Raw genomic sequence first — 17,081 nt, 5'->3', positions numbered from 1 at the left:
CAGGTGCCCCCAAGTGACGTTGAACTGGCCACACCCACCCTGGCCCCCTGAGCTCAAACACAACCCTGATGCGGCCCTCAATGAAATCAAGTTTGACACACCTGACTTACATGATTTTACTGAGAATATAGTGAAGATCCAAGATTAATCTAAACCTCCTTTTGGGGGAATTATTTTAATTCAGGATCAGTTTCCTTTTAGGTCAATATGATATGTCTTGTAGCATTGAAGAAGGGAATATTTACCCAATATAATTAACCCTTTCTACCATGCAGTAAAATTCCCTCATCAGTACTTATGGTCCTACATAATTAGTTCCTGGCTGAAATTTTAGAGTTTTGGGGACAGAGTCCCAAAATAGCAAGAAATGTTTAGGTGAAAATTTATTTTACAAAATCAATGTATAAATAATAAACAATTTTATATGGCTAAAAAGAATTGTGAATATTTTAAACTTGTTTTATTTGTTGTCCTCATATTGAATTCATAACTACTCTAAAATATTTTATCTTTTTCAGATTGGGCATATTGATGGAGACCCTAATCGGAAAGGTGCTTTTCCTGTATCATTTGTGCACTTTATTGTTGATTAAACAGCTCCCTGCAAGTGGAAAGTTTCCCTTTCTAGATTTCATTGGGATTCCCTGTTCATCATCAAATGCCTCACTGGGATACTTCAAAATAACATAGTTGAATCTTCATTATTGCAGTTTTTGAAATTATTTTCTGTGGGACTTATATAACAACAGAGCCACTCAAAAAATGTTTTGTGATGATTGCCAAAAGCTGCAAAAACACAAGAACCCAAATCCACGATAATGTGAAAGGCATATTAAGAAAGCTAGATTACTTTCTTGACTGCACTAATGTGTTACATTTTAGTGCCAATGTCAGGCCTACAATAAGTATTTAACTTTTGTGGCGAGTATGGCTTTTGAGATCAGTCTCGGGACTGTAAGTAAACTGAAAATTGAAATTTCATTTTAAAAAATGATAGTTTCTTTTCATTTTATTTACTACATTAAAAATCTTTGAGAAAAATAAGAACATCCCCTCGGTTGTGACATGGTGGGGTTTCTTCTTATCCATGTCCGCAGCCATCCACAATGTTCATTAATCAGAGAAGTAGGATGGGGGTGGAGAAGTCTTTTGCCAAAGACTTCTAAATAGCAATCTCAATCATATTTTCTTTTAAATGCATGGATGGAAAGGACTGAAAGTGATAGAAACCCAGCCCTGTTTAATGTCCTAAGTAATAATTAACCACATTTGAGGAAATCTGTATAAGTACACATTCACACAGCATGCATTTTTGTTACAGGAAAAACGAATCTAGAATCCCCAGATAAGATACCTAAGGATTAGGTGTTGCAAGAAAATCCATGTCTCCGAACAGTAGAATCCTTTTCTCCTGTTGAAGGGTTATGGATGCACAGGGACAAAACATGACTACACCCAAGCGGTGATCAATGTGTGCTTGAAAATGACTCTGCATTAGGCAGCAGCATTGGCAGGCTTGAAACAATTGAGACCAATGAAAAGGTCAAAACCTGTGGTATAGCAACAGTTAAAATAGTTTGGAATCTAATAACCTAGTCCAATTTCCCATTGGTTGAATAGCCTGTTTCCTTATGAAGGCTTGTACTGGCACAAATGGAGGTCTGAGTACCTTTACTTGGTAAATAGCATTTAAGATTTTATACCTTTGTAATACAAAGGAAGAAATTAGGAATATTATCAGTTTATGAGGGAAAGTAAGAAGGTATTATTCTCCCTGCCAATCTCCCCTTGTGCATGAAGTCAGGAGAAAAGCTTTAAGATAAAGCAGTCCGAGAAAAAAAAATTGCACGTGGCCCTCATATGTATCTCAGTGGAAGACTGCTTCCTTGGAGCAGCAAACATAAGTAATATGCATAGATATTCATGAAGATGCTTGGTTAGGAATGTCCTCAGTTGCATTAAAGAAATATTTTAGTAATTTGATGTGTAGATATTTTAAAACCTGAAATCTGATTACCTCGTTTTATAAGTATGAGGTCATAGTTTTCTATACTAAATATGCAGTTAATATTTTATGCCATACACTAATTACCCTCGAGGTAAGGGGGGGAGGGGGAAACCAGGATGATACTGCTGATAAATTTAAATGGGAAAGTTTATGAAATATTACTTACAGTCCTTTTCTTTGAAAACAAGTTGTAAAGCACATAGTGGTATGTTCATTCTGAGATTGCTATGGTTAACAGTGTCATAGTCACTGATCCAAACGGCCCTGTGCTAAGGTACACACTGCTGTCTGGCAAGCAGTTCAGTCTGTTTGTGGACTCGCATTGTGTACTGAAATATATTCTAGAACATGGTAGTTAACACTGTTAATAATTGTGAATAGATTTCATAATTCAAAATGAATAGACTCTTACAGAACATAGCTATGTCCTTTTAATGTCTGTATATTGTGATATTGTAACAGTTTTTATTTTGCATATGCTACCCAAAACGTGCACTGGTAGCATAGAATTAGAATATCAATGTCCAGGTCACATTGGCTTTGATCACAAGTTTTGTGACTATTGTATCTCTAGATTTATCAAGAGAACTTTGAATTTCTGACACAGAAATTATGTATATATTGGCTAGTGGAAGTGAAAACAGATGGGGGAAGGACCCTTTGGTATATTTATATTGGATGGGGGGAAATGCTGGATCTTGATATTTCTGTTGCCTTGCTGAAGTGGTACATTTGAGGCAATTTGTCAGATGTATTGATGCAAATCAGTTGGCTGATATTAAGAACAATGTGAGTGGTTGCAGTGTGATGGAGGAGCAAACTGGAATATTTTCAAGCTAGTTTTGTTGTATGTTTTAAAGCTAAGTCTGCATATTCAAAGTTCCCATTGAAATATATATGTATATTAGGAGAATAGTTGGCCACTACACATTTATTCAGAGGCTGATTAATTCAGTTGGGTTTCAACTCTTTGTTTATATGCCTGGCAAATGCAAGGAAATTATTTGTCACATTATTTTGCACATTACTTACAGTGTTTAACACAGAATCTTTCAACAACTATGTGCAAAATAGCCTTTTGAAGCTTTAGCCTCAGATTTCACACTGGGTAGGATCCAATGAACTGTACTAGCTACGTACTCCAAGATGCTTGGACTAAAATGGTTTTCCAATGCCAAAACTTCTTTTGAAACCAAGGATACTATCAAATATAGAATCTATAATAATACACGTAGCTGTCAAACAAACAAAAAATAAAAGTCAGGAAATTTGCCTAAAGATATGATTAATCTGAAGAACATGGCTGGAGTTAATTTAAAAGTTTCAGATAATCCTGAAGAACACTTGATTATGGCTACTAGACAATCTTAAACAAGAGTATTTTCTCACACTACATCAGTATGATAGGCTTGTAAGAAACATTTCAAAATACTGTTTCTGTGACATGTAATGTTAACTCATGACAGGTTAGATAATCTGTATTTTTTTTAAAAAAAATATGCTGAACTCTGTAAGGTCATTCAGACTTCATGACTGACAACAGAGATGGCCATGTTCAACAAACTGTTACCAAGCACATACGATTACTGTGTTAACCATTTTTAAAGGAGCATAAGACACTTAAAATGCAGTTCAGAATGCTACTTGAGATGTATAATTTTTAATGTGATGGTTTTGATTGTTTAGTTGCAGAGCAACTGTATACATTGTATAACCTAAGACCATTTCTTATTTTTTAGTGTCTAGAGGCAGTGATTTATAATTGGAGCATGATTAATTTTACTTCTGTTAACTCAGTCATTAGACTGAAAAAATAAACTACTTTAAGCCTCATATTGACTCTTTGTGTTTATGTGAAAAATATCCTTCACAATTGAGAGTTCTGGAATGGAAGAGTGAAATCTAACAACATATGTAGCCTTCCTATCTCTAATCTTACATGATATGCTTCTGTTTTCTTAACAGTCAAATATACACAGAACTAAGGCAATTTAAAAAGTGCAGTGACTAGACAGAAAATGTTTCATTAATTTTTTTCAAGTTTGTGAAATGTTAAAATAGTGTAATTTAGCACAGACTAAGAGAACATTCTATGGATTTTTGGTGCCATTGTTTAATAACAGTAATGACAAAATTATATATAGTTTAAACATATACCAAAATAATTTAAAAAGTACTCTGAGCGGCTATGAACTTTTTTTCTCCAGGAGTTGAAGTCATTGGAAGAAGAACTTCTTTTTCAGGATGACGTATCAATACAGTATTCAGGACTTTTCAGATGTTAAAACTGAGTCAAAGGCTGTGGATAGCACTTTACAAATAGCTTGTGCTTGTTCCTGCATTTTAGAAAACAATAAGAAGCTCTTTGTTTTCACCAGCATACAAAACATTTTACTGTACCAATTACAGGATGTTCTTCAGCTTCCAGTTGAATACGTGTAATAGTGGCTGCAAGAATGTAACTTGTGGATATAAAAGAGCAGAATTGGTTTAATGATCAACTGCTCTTTGTTAATACAGAGAAGTCCTTGACTTATGATCATTTGTTTAGTGGCTGAAATCACGACAGTGCTGAAAAAAGTCACAACCAGCACTTGCACTTAAACTAGCATAATGTTCCCTATGGTTGTGAGATCGAAATTTGGGTGCTTGGGAATCGGCATGTATTTACGATCATTGCAGCATTATGGGGGGGGGGGGGTGTCATATGATCGCCATTTGTGACCCTCCAAGGAGCTTCTGACAAGTAAAGCCAATGGGGAAAGCCAAATTAATTTAACAACCATAGTCAAAAAAAATAATAATAATGGCAAAATCTGGTGCAACTGTCTCGCTTAGGGGTAGCTTCCAGTCAGGGGTGAAATCCAAAATTTTTCCCTACCAGTTCTGTGGGCGTGGCTTGGTGGGCGTGGCAGGGGAAGGATATTGCAAAATATCCATTCCCACCCCACTCTGGGGCCAGCCAGAGGTGGTATTTGCCGGTTCTCCGAACTACTCAAAATTTCTGTTATCGGTTCTCCAGAACCTGTTAGAACCTGCTGGATTTCACCCCTGCTTCCAGTCCTTGTTAAGTTGAGGAATATCTGAGGAGGATCAGCACAGGTTATAATGATTCTACTGTTTTTACTACTACCCTGTTTCCCCCAAAATAAGACATCCCCTGATAATAAGCCCAATCGGGCTTTTGAGCACATGGCAATAAGGCCAAACACTTATTTCACGGTTCAAAAAAATATAAGACAGGGTCTTACTTTCGGAGAAACACGGTAGTCTAGGAGTGGGATGGTATATCCCTCCAAGTGATATGAACTACAGATAGTCCTAAACTTACAACCACAATTGAGCCCAAAATTTATGTTGTTAAGTGAGAAATTTGTTAAGTGGGTTTTGCTGCAATTTTACGATTTTTCTTGCCACATTTGTTAAGTGAGTCATTGCAGTTGTTAAATTAGTAATACAGTTCTTAAGCGAATCTGGTTTCCTCATTGATTTTGCTTGTCAGAAGGTCACAAAAGGGGATCACATGACTCTTTATGCAACCATCATAAATGTGATCTATCAAGCATCCAAATGTAAAGCATATGACCATGAGGATGCTACAACGGTCATAAGTGTGAAAAATGATCATAAGTCACTTTTTTCAGTGCCATTGTAATTTTGAACAGTCACATGAACTGTTGTAAGTTGAGGACTACCTGTACAACCCCTATGTATGTACTTTCCATTAGCTCTGCTGGCTGGGACAGAGGACAGTTGGCATCAAAAGCATCTAAGGGCACCAGGCTACTTACTCCTGTCACAATCCTGCTCCTGCATAAATGTATATGGTACCCCAACATCTTACACCAATTCTGTCACATTTTGGACTAGTGCACATTAGGGCATAATGAATAGGAATTGGCCCAATACACATTAAATAATATTTTGCCAAGAATGTGTGGTAGGTGGCTTTTTAAAATATACATAAATCTTACCAAACTATTGCACTGGTAAATCCAAAGATTATATTCTTCAGAGTTTGAATCTGTTGTCTTCAACGCCAGTAAACTCTTCCCTGCTCCTAAGCCATCATCATAGCAGACCATCCGGACAATTAGGTAGAGTGCATGTCTATGCAAAACATCCTGAAAGTTCTACTAATTAATTTAAATTATCATGAAAGAGAAAAAAAAAAAGACACTGTATCACCAATACTTCCAAACCCTCAATGCTAGCCTTTGGAAAGAGACTTGTTCTACACCATATTTACTGAAATTATTATTATGAAGAGTTACTCATAGGCTAGCACAGGGGTCAGCAACCTGTGGCTCTGGAGCCGCATGTGGCTCTTTCATCCCTCTGCTGGGGCTCCCTGTTGCTGGTCGGCTCCACAATTGATAGGGCTTTCAGTTAGAACAGGTAGAGGAAGAAGGATGCCGTGCTAGGAGGAGACTCTATGGTGGGGGAACCGAACTACTGGTTGGCTCCAGAATTGAAGGGGGGCTTCTGCTTAGGACCTTTGTGCCTCTTTGAGTGTTTAAGGTTGACGACCCCTGGGCTAGCAAAATCTAATTTCCTGTTACCAGTTAAGGTAGTGATGACCACAAGTTTAGGAGCCTAAATTAGTGCTGTAGTGAAGACAACCAACATTGAAATGTACGGGGCATCTGTTAGCAATAAATAATGAGAGAAAATAACAAACATTAGCTAACATCCATCTCTCTTGAGAAAAGAAATCCCTTTTATCCAGGGATAAATGAAAAGAGACAAAAACTGTCAATGCAATAATTACTTTTGGAACGATATAATTGTTTTTCTTTAGGGATAAGTCATTCACTAAATTTCCTTAGGAAATTCCAGCCACACACCACCTGTCTTAAGTTCAGACTATGCCTAAGGAAAAAATTCAGCTGGTTGACTGGGCTGCTTGAATCAGCTACTATTGCTGGTTCTCTATCCAGAGAACCAGCAATAACTTCCAACATGTTCAAATTACCCTAGGTCCGTGATGGTAAACCTATGGCACGCATGCCAGAAGTGGCACACAGAACTGTCACTCATTGCTCTTCCGGGTTCTGGCAAGCCAGCCAGCTAGTCCACGTGCTGAACGCACACACCAGAAACCAGAAGAAACCCATGCATGCGCATGCTGGGAAGATAATCTTCCGGTTTCCGCCCTACACATGCGCACTGGCCAGCTGGTCTTCCGTGCATGCATGCATGACAGAAACTGGAAGACCAAATGGCTAACGCGCATGCATGTGCCGGAAACCGGAAGATAATCTTTCCGGCATGCGAATGCGCTCCGGGTGGCTGCTCTTCTAGTTTCTGGCGCACGTGCTCCCATTTCGGCAATCGGTGCCGAAAAGGTTTGCCAACACTGCCCTAGGTAGTAGGGAAATTAAAGAGAAAGCCAAAACTAGAACTCAACCTAGGGACAGAAAATCTCTTGCGGAGAAGAGCAATAAAAAACTGGACATTGGCAGGTAGAGTGAAGAGAATATTCTGAAAGAGGAATGATTCGATTCTCATTCCAACATTGCAACATAGTCAAGTGCAATGTTTTGCAACAAGTCAGACTCCATTTTTATAAATCTCAGGGACTCAAATATGCAATCAAGCTTGGAAGAAGATTACAGTAATACCTTTTCTGTATTAAGCCAGATGTAGATGATCCTTTTCAACCGGAAGGTTTTTACTGAAAATACATTGAATTTCATGGGGTAGAGGAAAGCTGCAAGTCAGCAGATCTGGAAAAACTGGGTCATTTCTGGATAGTATTTGAAGTAGAAATAGAGGAATTTTGCCCCTTGGCGGTTTCATGCATTCATTTCAATTCTTGTTTTAGTAAACTTTGGTTACTTCTTGAAAAGGGTAGTCAAAAGGTCAGCAACATAAGCTAAAATGAATCTTGTGGCCTAATATGCAGGCCACAGAACGTCATCCCTGCTTCATAAAGTTGTGTGCAAACTTACTATTGTAGAATCACCCAGAGGAAGGAGAAAAGAATTTATATTGCTCCTATAATAGTGCCAATTGCAAGTTTGAAAACCATTCATTACTTACACATTGGTCCAGCGATGTGACTTTAATACCGTATTTGGAAACTCCCATAATAAATTCTTCTTCCCCAGGAACAAAGGGCAGCTTTCCATCTTGCTTTGGAAAAAAAATATAAAAAAAATTATTCTGACATGAAAACATAAATGGCAAATTGCTCTATTTGGATTAGAGAAATACTCGTAGAATTGTAACTGTTTACAGTTAAAAGGATTTCTCATACTTTGTTTTTTTCTTTGTCCTATTTCTTCTCTGTTTTGTTAAAGCACTTTTTGTTAGCAATTGAAAAGCATGCGGTATCTAAGTTCTTGAGATAACTGGCAAGCCAACTGCTTTATATAGACTAAGCCCAATGTAGCTTAATTGTTTTTGCTTTGAAGTATTATAAGAATCCTGTCATTATGGTGTGTGAATTTTAGTTTATGGCTTATTCATGCAAATCCATTCAACTCATTTAAAAAATCATGATTAAGTAACTTAGCTAAAATAGACAATTTTTACCTGTGCCACATCTATATAATTAATCAAGTCCAGGGGTCCCTCTAAAATCTTGCTTTCATCAAGATTCAGGTTTTCAATAGCACCAACATATTTCACTCGAAATTCAGCACAAGTATCTGAATTGCTGTTACTTTGGCCTATAAACACATTTAAACACACATCTAAGTCATTTTTAGTTGTTAATCAAGCTGCTTAAGACATTAAAAGGACTCTTTAGCTCTATACCAAGAAAATCACCTTTAAGCATTATTTTCACATTATCACTTTAGAACCATGACAGAAGACCTTTGCAGCCTCTTTAGTTCAATATCTTACTCAGTCTTGAACAGGCCTGTCAAACTGGCGGCCTGTAGGTCAGATATGTCACGTGCAGGCCAAATCCACCCCAGCTCCACAAAGACAAAAAAGTCACAATACGTCACGATCCGGCCCATGCAATCGAGTTTAACACCGGTGATCTAGAACTTAAAAAGATCCAAAGCATCCCTTATGTCAGAGTTTTGCAGAATGACTAGTATTATGAGATAAACCCAGGAGCAAAACACAGCACACAGCACACAGAGTCTTTAGATAATTAACAGTGGTTTATATACAACTAAATATATACAGACGTATACGTGGTAGATACCTTATCATACAGCTACAGACACAAGGAGAGCAATGAGATACACAATGAGAGAGAGATACGCCCTCAAATGGTCACCTATATATAGACACCTCTTAAAAGGGTAGCAGTCTTGTGTGGATCCGACCAGAGTCTTAACCTGGCGATGCCAGATGCTGAATCATTCCCATTGCATCAGCTTTCAGTTGCCTCCGCTTACAACCTTCCATCAGCTTACAGCTATTAACTCTACATTCCCTGACACCTTAACACTCCAGCCCCTGCTTGAAGATGTCTAATGAGAAAAATACTCTCGCATTCTCAAATTAGTTTCATTGTCAAAGTATATTTTTCTCAGTCAACTGAAAACTGAAATCTATCCACTACAGTGGAGAATCTTTACCCATTTCTGTGATGCACCCGTATTCTGGAAGCATTGCGTCTTTTCAAGAATTAAGGCTGAATAAACCCAGGTTTTTTTAGAGGTCTCCCTCCCCAAGACTAGTCTTCCATATTTATTTGATTGTTATGGTTGCCAAATTCATAAAACTCTAGAGAGTTAAGATACCTTAAATTGCTTAGAAACAGAAAAAGAATTAAAAAAAACAAAACAAATATCCAGTGTCATCATTCCAAGTAATGAACTCAGGGAGTCAGGACTCCTGACACTTCTTTCAGGTTCAAGAGATCCTTTATTGAGTACATCATATTGGCACACAGAAAGATGAAGCTAGCTCTAAATTATTCCCGTGCTCAAGGATAGTTAACAGAATAAGACCTCTCCACTCCCCTTTGTCCCTCAGGTCACATGGGCCAATCAGTCCAGGTGTAGGTTCCTGCTCAACTTCGACAAATGTCCATTGAAATGACCTTGGTTCACATGCCGGCTGGGAGATGTTGTGACTAGCCAGCTGAGGCACCACATTCCTGCGTTTCCCCCCCATGTTCTCCCACCTCCCCTCTGAATGGCAACCAAGAAACGAAGCAGGAGTAAGCCTTGCTTCAGCTGAAATCGTTTTGCAGATTGACATCCAAAACATAAAAGAATAACAAAGTAACTGAGGTCAAGCTCTGCATATTCAATTCAGTAACTTTAATTTCTGTGAGATTATCCTACACTCTGACCTAATGCCCAAGGGAAGGACCAGTTTTTTTGTGCCTTAAGTAAGGCCAGAATATCCTTGCTGATCTTCACTGCATTTCTCTTAACCATTATATTCTGCCTTCTAAAATGGCTAACATCACTTAGAAGGAATTTCATAGTCCTTGTATGCATAACTCTAAATCTCAGGACAATGTATCTGAAGTCCTCCAAAACCCAGCTGAGATGATAAGGTTAAAAATATATTTTCTGTTTTGAAAAATAATGCCAGATGTAGACATCCCCACATATAGTAGCATACTGTTTTAAATACTGTACTCAGTTACACAGTCTTGTAGATATAACACCACAACAAGTTTCATACCTGAGCTCTTCGTAGAGTCTGTATCCAGACTAGCAACAGTACTAGATCTTGAAAGACCTCCAAGGCTAGAGTCCACTGACTAGATAAGGAGAAAGATGAAGTTATTATGGTCAAACCTGTCCTTTTAAAAGAAAACTGCTGTATTAAATATGAAATGCATTACAACCATAGATGTTCTAATTATTTAACAGGTTATGCCTTTTTAATGTGGGCTTTTTAAAAAAAAAATTCAGCTGGCAAGATGAGATCCTTTCTTAGGTTCACCAAACCAAGAAGAAAATAATCAGATCTTAATATTAGAAAGTAGTATCTAATCATCCTGGGGTCCAATCACTATTTGTTACAAAAATCACCTAATCAACATTACATACATTGAGGTGTTTTTTTTTAATGATTAATATTTGCATAGTGAACTTTCATTTCACCTTCCTACTCTTAAACCTACAGTAAAACCACGAGGACGAAATTTCAGTTCAAAATCTTTTTTTAAACCCACATCTTTATTTCTATAAATAACTCAAGGCGGCAAACATACTTAACACTCTTTCCTCCTCCTATGTTCCCTACAACATATCTAAAGCAGGGTTAGAATTCATGGCCTCCCAGCATTTACTTTGGGCTACTGAAAATTTTTTTTTATAAAGTTGATTTTATTTAAATTTAGTGAACCGTGGCAAAACAGGGAGAAAATGCCCATGTTTACAGATCACATGAAGTAGGATAAATTAAAAACTTGAAATAAAATATCCTGGAAGAAGATAAAAGTGGGGGTGCATGATTTCCCCCTTCCCCCCAAAAAATCTGGGGCATCTGCAACAAACCAGGATCATGGCAAATGGTATCTGGTTTGACATCAATGCAAATCCCACCCTTATATACTTGATCTTGATGCCTGATGCAAATACATTGTGTTTTTATTCAACCCTGCCCTATTCCATCCTGCAGAAACTGATGTCAGAGTCACTTTGCCTATTCCATTGCAATGAACATCACCACAGCATTCCCCCAGTTCCTTTTTTCATACTGTAGCAAAATTGTTCTGAAAGAATCCTCACACAATCTAAGCAATATCTCATTCATCATTGATAATCCATTCTCAGCAATTCCTCCTCCATGGCATTAGCATTTAAAAATAGGCAGCTCATCTTAAAATTCAATAGTACTGTACAAAAGAAATATTTTGTCTAGATAACTTACTTAAGCCTCTTTAGGAATCATGGCTTTGGCTGAAACAATACTGTATATATCATTGCTCAGAAACCTCAGAGGTTGGTATGTTTTATTGGATTTATTTATTTATTTATTTATTTATTTTTTCATATTTGTATACCGCCCTACTCCCGAAGGACTCAGGGCGGTGAACAGCCATAATAAATACAAATACATATAGAAGTTAAAAACTATTAAGAAACAGATTAAGTAATTTAGGCTCAAAGATTAAAAAACATCCAAATTTATCTAAAGAGGTTTAAAACCCAATTTAAAAGCCAGTTTAAAAGCCAATTAAAAAGGGAGAGTTAGGCCAGACCAGCTTGTTGGAATAGAAATGTTTTCAGGGCACGGCGGAATATGCGTAAGTCTTGGATGTTTCGTAACTCCGGGGGAAGCCCGTTCCAGATGGTAGGTGCCCCCACAGAAAAGGCTCTCCCCCTGGGGGCCGTCAGTCGACATTGTTTGGCCGACGGCACCCTGAGGAGTCCCTCTCTATGGGAGCGAACTGGTCGGTGAGAGGCTATTGGTGGCAGGAGGCGGTCTCGTAAGTACCCTGGTCCTGAGCCATGGAGCGCTCTAAAGATAGTAACCAAAACCTTGAAGCGCACCCGGAAGACCACAGGGAGCCAGTGCAGCTCGCGCAGGAGGGGGGTTACATGAGAGCGCCACATTGCTCCCATTACCACCCGCGCGGCCGCATTCTGGACCAGTTGGAGCCTTCGGGTGCTTCTCAAGGGGAGCCCCATGTAGAGAGCATTACAATAATCCAGGCGTGAGGTGACAAGGGCGTGAGTGACCGTGCGTAACGAGTCCCGATCCAGAAAGGGATGCAACTGGCGAATCAGGCGAACCTGATAAAAAGTCCTCCTGGCTACGGCCATCATATGCTCTTCAAAAGACAGCCGTGAGTCCAGGAGGATGCCCAAGTTGCGAACCCCATCTATGGGGGCCAACGACTTGCCCCCAATAGTCAGAGATGGCGCCAACTGATTATATCGGGACGACGGAAACCACAGCCACTCGGTCTTGGATGGGTTGAGTCTGAGTTTGTTCCTCCCCATCCAGATCCGTACGGCCTCCAGGCACCGGGACATCACCTTGAGGGCATCATTGGGGTGGTCTGGGGTGGAGATGTACAGCTGGGTGTCATCAGCATACTGATGGTACTTCACCCCAAAACCACGAATGATCTCACCCAGCGGCTTCACATAAATGTTGAATAGAAGGGGCGAGAGGACCGATCCTTGTGGCACCCCACATATAAGGGGCCTCGGGGTCGACCTCTGCCCCCGTCAACACAGACTGCGACCGGTCAGAGAGAAAGGAGAACCACTGTAGAACAGTGCCCCCCACCCCCAACCCTTCCAACCGGTGCAGCATGATATCATGATCGATGGTATCAAAAGCCGCTGAGAGGTCTAATAGGACAAGGACTGAGGAGCAACCCCTGTCTCGAGCCCTCCAGAGATCATCAACCAATGCGACCAATGCTGTCTCTGTGCTGTACCCGGGCCTGAATCCCGACTGGAACGGATCTAGATAATTCGATTCATCCAGGTACTGAGACAGTTGTCGTGCAACCACACTCTCAACAACCTTTGCAACAAAGCGAAGATTGGAGACAGGATGATAATTTGCTAATACAGCTGGATCCAGGGAGGGCTTCTTGAGGAGGGGCCTCACCACCGCCTCTTTCAAGACGGTGGGAAAGACACCCTCACTCAAAGAAGCATTTATAATCTCCTGGAGCCAGCCTCGTGTCACCTCCCGGGAGGCCAGTACCAACCAGGATGGACACGGGTCCAATAAACATGTGGTCGCATTTAGTCTGTTCAGTATCCTGTCCACGCTTTCGGGAGTCACAGGATCAAACTCTTCCCAAATAATATTCTCAGGACCTGCCCCTGTCATCTCCTCTGGATCAATCCAGTCAGAGTCTAGCTGTTCACGAATCTGAGCAATTTTGTCATACAGATATTGTACAAAATCCTCAGCTCTACCCTCCAAGGGGTCTTCCCGCGTCTCTTGATGGAGCAGAGAGCGGGTCACCCTAAACAGGGCGGCTGGGCGATTATCTGATGACGCAATAAGAGTAGAAAAGTAGTTACTCTTCTCTACTCTTATCGCCACTAGGTAATTCTTAATATGAGATCTTACCAGTGTTCGGTCGGATTCAGAACGACTAGCCCTCCAACTGCTCTCTAGGCGTCTTTTCCGGCACTTCATCTCTCTCAGCTCCTCAGTATACCAAGGAGCCAGGTGAGACCGGCGCCGGGTCAGAGGCCGCAAAGGCACGACTCGGTCTAAAGCATCAGCCGCCGCCCTATCCCAGGCGGCCACTAAGTCCTCAGCCGAGTCGTGTGCTAGAACCTCAGGAAATGGCCCAAGCTCCATCTGGAATCTCTCAGGATCCATCAGGCGCCTGGGGCGGAACCACCTGGTCGGTTCCGCCTCCCTGCGGCGGGGTGTGGCGGTTCGAAGGTCCAGGCGAAGGAGGGAGTGATCTGACCATGACAAGGGTTCAATCACTATATCCCCTATCTCGAGATCACTCAACCACTGTCCAGAGACAAAAACAAGGTCCAGTGTGTGTCCCCCCATGTGAGTAGAGCCATAAATTAACTGGGTCAGGTCCACAGCCATCATGGAAGCCATGAACTCCCGAGCCACCTCAGATGTCTCGCCAACTGATGACAGGTTAAAATCCCCCATGACCATAAGCCTGGGGGTGTCAACAGCCACCGCGGCTATAACATCAAGCAGCTCAGGCAGGGCTGCTGCCACATGGCAGGGAGCCAGGTACGTGACTAGCAAGCCCAACTGCACCCTATGACCCCACTTCACAAGAAGGGACTCACATCCAGCCGTCTGAGGAACAGTGGCCTCCCTTGGTCCAAGACCCTCGTTAATAACAACCGCCACCCCTCCGCCCCTCCCCTGAGACCTTGGCTGATGGAAAGCACGGAAACCTGGTGGGCACATATCAACAAGGGGGGCTCCCCCTTCCTGGCCCAACCAGGTCTCCGTAATACCCGCCAGGTCCGCACCCCCCTCCTGAATAAGATCACAAATGAGGGGGGCTTTATTTACCATGGACCTGGCGTTGCACAGCATCAGCCGAAGGCCTGGGGCCCGAGGTTCCGTACAACCTGGGGAACGAGAAGAGCTTTGAGGGTCGGAGTGTGCCACCGCTTGTAAACAGCGAGGACGTACTCCCGTAGGATGATGTGGCCCCCTGCTCCCACCATATCTGCCCCTCCCACCTACAGTATCGATGTTATGGGCATCTGTATCATAAGATCTAATCATCTCCTTGACCCCAGAGTTCACACCTCCCATGCCATGCCCTACGGCTGGCCCAGATACCCTCCCCCGCGGGTCTTCCCCCGAACCCACGTAATCTATTCCCCTCCCAGAATCCCTTAAAATCTTATTAAGAAATTTCCCTAAAAAACCCCATAACCCTCTTTTTGCTGTATGCCATCTCTCCGGACTCCAAAGTCCGTCATCGAGATAGGCCCTCGATAAAGAAGAGGGCCAGACCTGCGAGAGGGGGGCATCTCGCAGTTTGAGGAGTTCTCCCAATGAGTACATGTGCTGCCCATCTCTTCTAGAGGCATAGATGTCTATATAACTATGTGAAAGGTACATACATTCTACCCTAAGTTCACAGAAAGTATGTTGAACTCTAGCTAGCTTCTGACAGGACAGGATCAGGTCCTCAATTTTTTTGTTTGTATTCCTGACTAGGTTGATGGGAGCTGATGGGAGCTGAAAAACAACATCCCTAGAGCAAAAGTGAGCAAGATCACATCTGGTTAACCCATAGATGGAACAGAAGATGTTTTAAGGTACACTTTCTTAAAATAAAACTATATCAGGTATAGCTTACTTTGCTTTTAGTACTGATTTCACTGCTTTGTGAGCTGCTGCTGCTATGGCGCTTTTTTCCTTTCCTGAACATTTTTTTACTGATTCACAATCAAAACCAAAACTGTAAAGAGAGAAAAGAAAATCCTGATTCTTATACAATTGAAAGTGCAATCTTAAAAACATACTATCTGGGCTTTGCAGAGATATACAGCTGCACTTGGCTAGAACTCAAATTGCCAAAAGAATACAGAAAGCAGCATATTTCTCTGGGGGAAATAATGCCTAAATATTTTACCTTCAACAAAGTAGCGATATCAAAACGAGTCTACACCAGGGGTGAAATCCAGCAGGTTTTGACAGGTTCTGGAGAACCAGTAGCGGAAACTTTGAGTAGTTTGGAGAACTGGCAAATACCACCTCTGGCTGGTCCCAGAGTGGGGTGGGAATGGAGTTTTTGCAATATCCTTCCCCCAGGAGTGGGGAGGGAATGGGGATTTTGCAGTATCCTTCCCCTGCCACGCCCACCAAGCCACACCACGCCCACCAAGCCACGCCCACTGGTCTACACCAATATGCTTCGACTAATCACAAGCTTTTGAGAGGCTGGGAAGCAAAATATGAGCAAATGTCAACTTTTACTTAGTACTATTGACAAATTAAATTTCGTCTGAAAGAGATTGTATACCAAACTATCGTTACCCCTATTGACAGAAAGGCTGGATCTGTGCAGTCCCCAACAGTTTAATCTAATCCCGATTAATTCAAGAATCTAATTTTCAGGATTTGCGTGATGACTGAACAGTACCGATCACACAAGAGAGTTTATCGAGTGCCCGGGACTGAAACGTCCACAGTACTAGCTCGTCATTCAGCGAGTTGTGTGAATGCTGCTAAAGCTTAACACCGAAGTTTGAAGAATATCCTCCTTATTAAGAGTTAACCGGGCAACGTAGTTTGAGAAGCAGCGGGAAGAAACATTCCCACTTAATTTCCAAATGTTTTATTCGTGATATTACCTTCTTTTTTCCCCCTCTCCTTTTGCTTCTGCACCCCGAAAATCCGCATCACAGGCAGAAATCCACCCGGTGAAGCCTTGTCCGCATCACCAGCTGGATGAAACAACCACCCCAATGGAAGAAGCCGACTGGCTCAAACCTTTCTGGGAATAGAAGCGGAGGGAAAGCCTACCCTATTCTACAGACCTACAAAGATAACAAAAATAAATAAATAAATCGCCCTTTCCTGAGCTCAGATACTTTCCCACTCGGCATCGCCTTCGAAGCGCTCCGCAATTACGCGGAACGACTCCTCCACGCCCGGGCGACCAATGACATCTGGGGCCAGAGCAGCCCCGCTTCTCCTTCTCCTTCCGGGTACC

The 17,081-nt window shown here is 41.4% G+C and overlaps 2 protein-coding genes across 5 annotated transcripts in view; one reads left to right on the top strand and one right to left on the bottom strand.

Moving 5' to 3' along the window:
• Positions 1-3,841, top strand: part of ASAP2 (ArfGAP with SH3 domain, ankyrin repeat and PH domain 2) — a 96,846-nt gene extending 93,005 nt beyond the window's left edge. For all 4 annotated transcript variants that reach the window (XM_060689287.2, XM_034432065.2, XM_087882406.1 and 1 more), the window contains one exon: positions 519-3,841. In XM_060689287.2, the coding sequence (XP_060545270.2) occupies positions 519-593 (75 nt within the window). In that variant the 3' untranslated portion in view covers positions 594-3,841. The remainder of the gene's footprint in view (positions 1-518) is intronic.
• Positions 3,842-4,105: 264 nt separating this feature from the next.
• Positions 4,106-17,081, bottom strand: ITGB1BP1 (integrin subunit beta 1 binding protein 1). The gene is made up of 7 exons (XM_034432068.3): positions 16,720-17,081; positions 15,723-15,824; positions 10,619-10,697; positions 8,549-8,685; positions 8,054-8,146; positions 5,983-6,132; positions 4,106-4,344 (listed from the first exon to the last, which is right to left on the bottom strand). The coding sequence occupies exons 2-7, from the start codon at positions 15,792-15,794 to the stop codon at positions 4,273-4,275; spliced, it is 603 nt and encodes a 200-aa protein (XP_034287959.1). The 5' UTR covers positions 15,795-15,824; positions 16,720-17,081; the 3' UTR covers positions 4,106-4,272.

The sequence above is a fragment of the Pantherophis guttatus genome, chromosome 1, assembly GCF_059756535.1.
Source record: "Pantherophis guttatus breed Tessera chromosome 1, ASM5975653v1, whole genome shotgun sequence".
Lineage (NCBI taxonomy): Eukaryota > Metazoa > Chordata > Lepidosauria > Squamata > Colubridae > Pantherophis > Pantherophis guttatus.
Note: the sequence above shows the minus strand (reverse complement) of the source record. Positions and strands in the feature narration are given on the sequence as shown.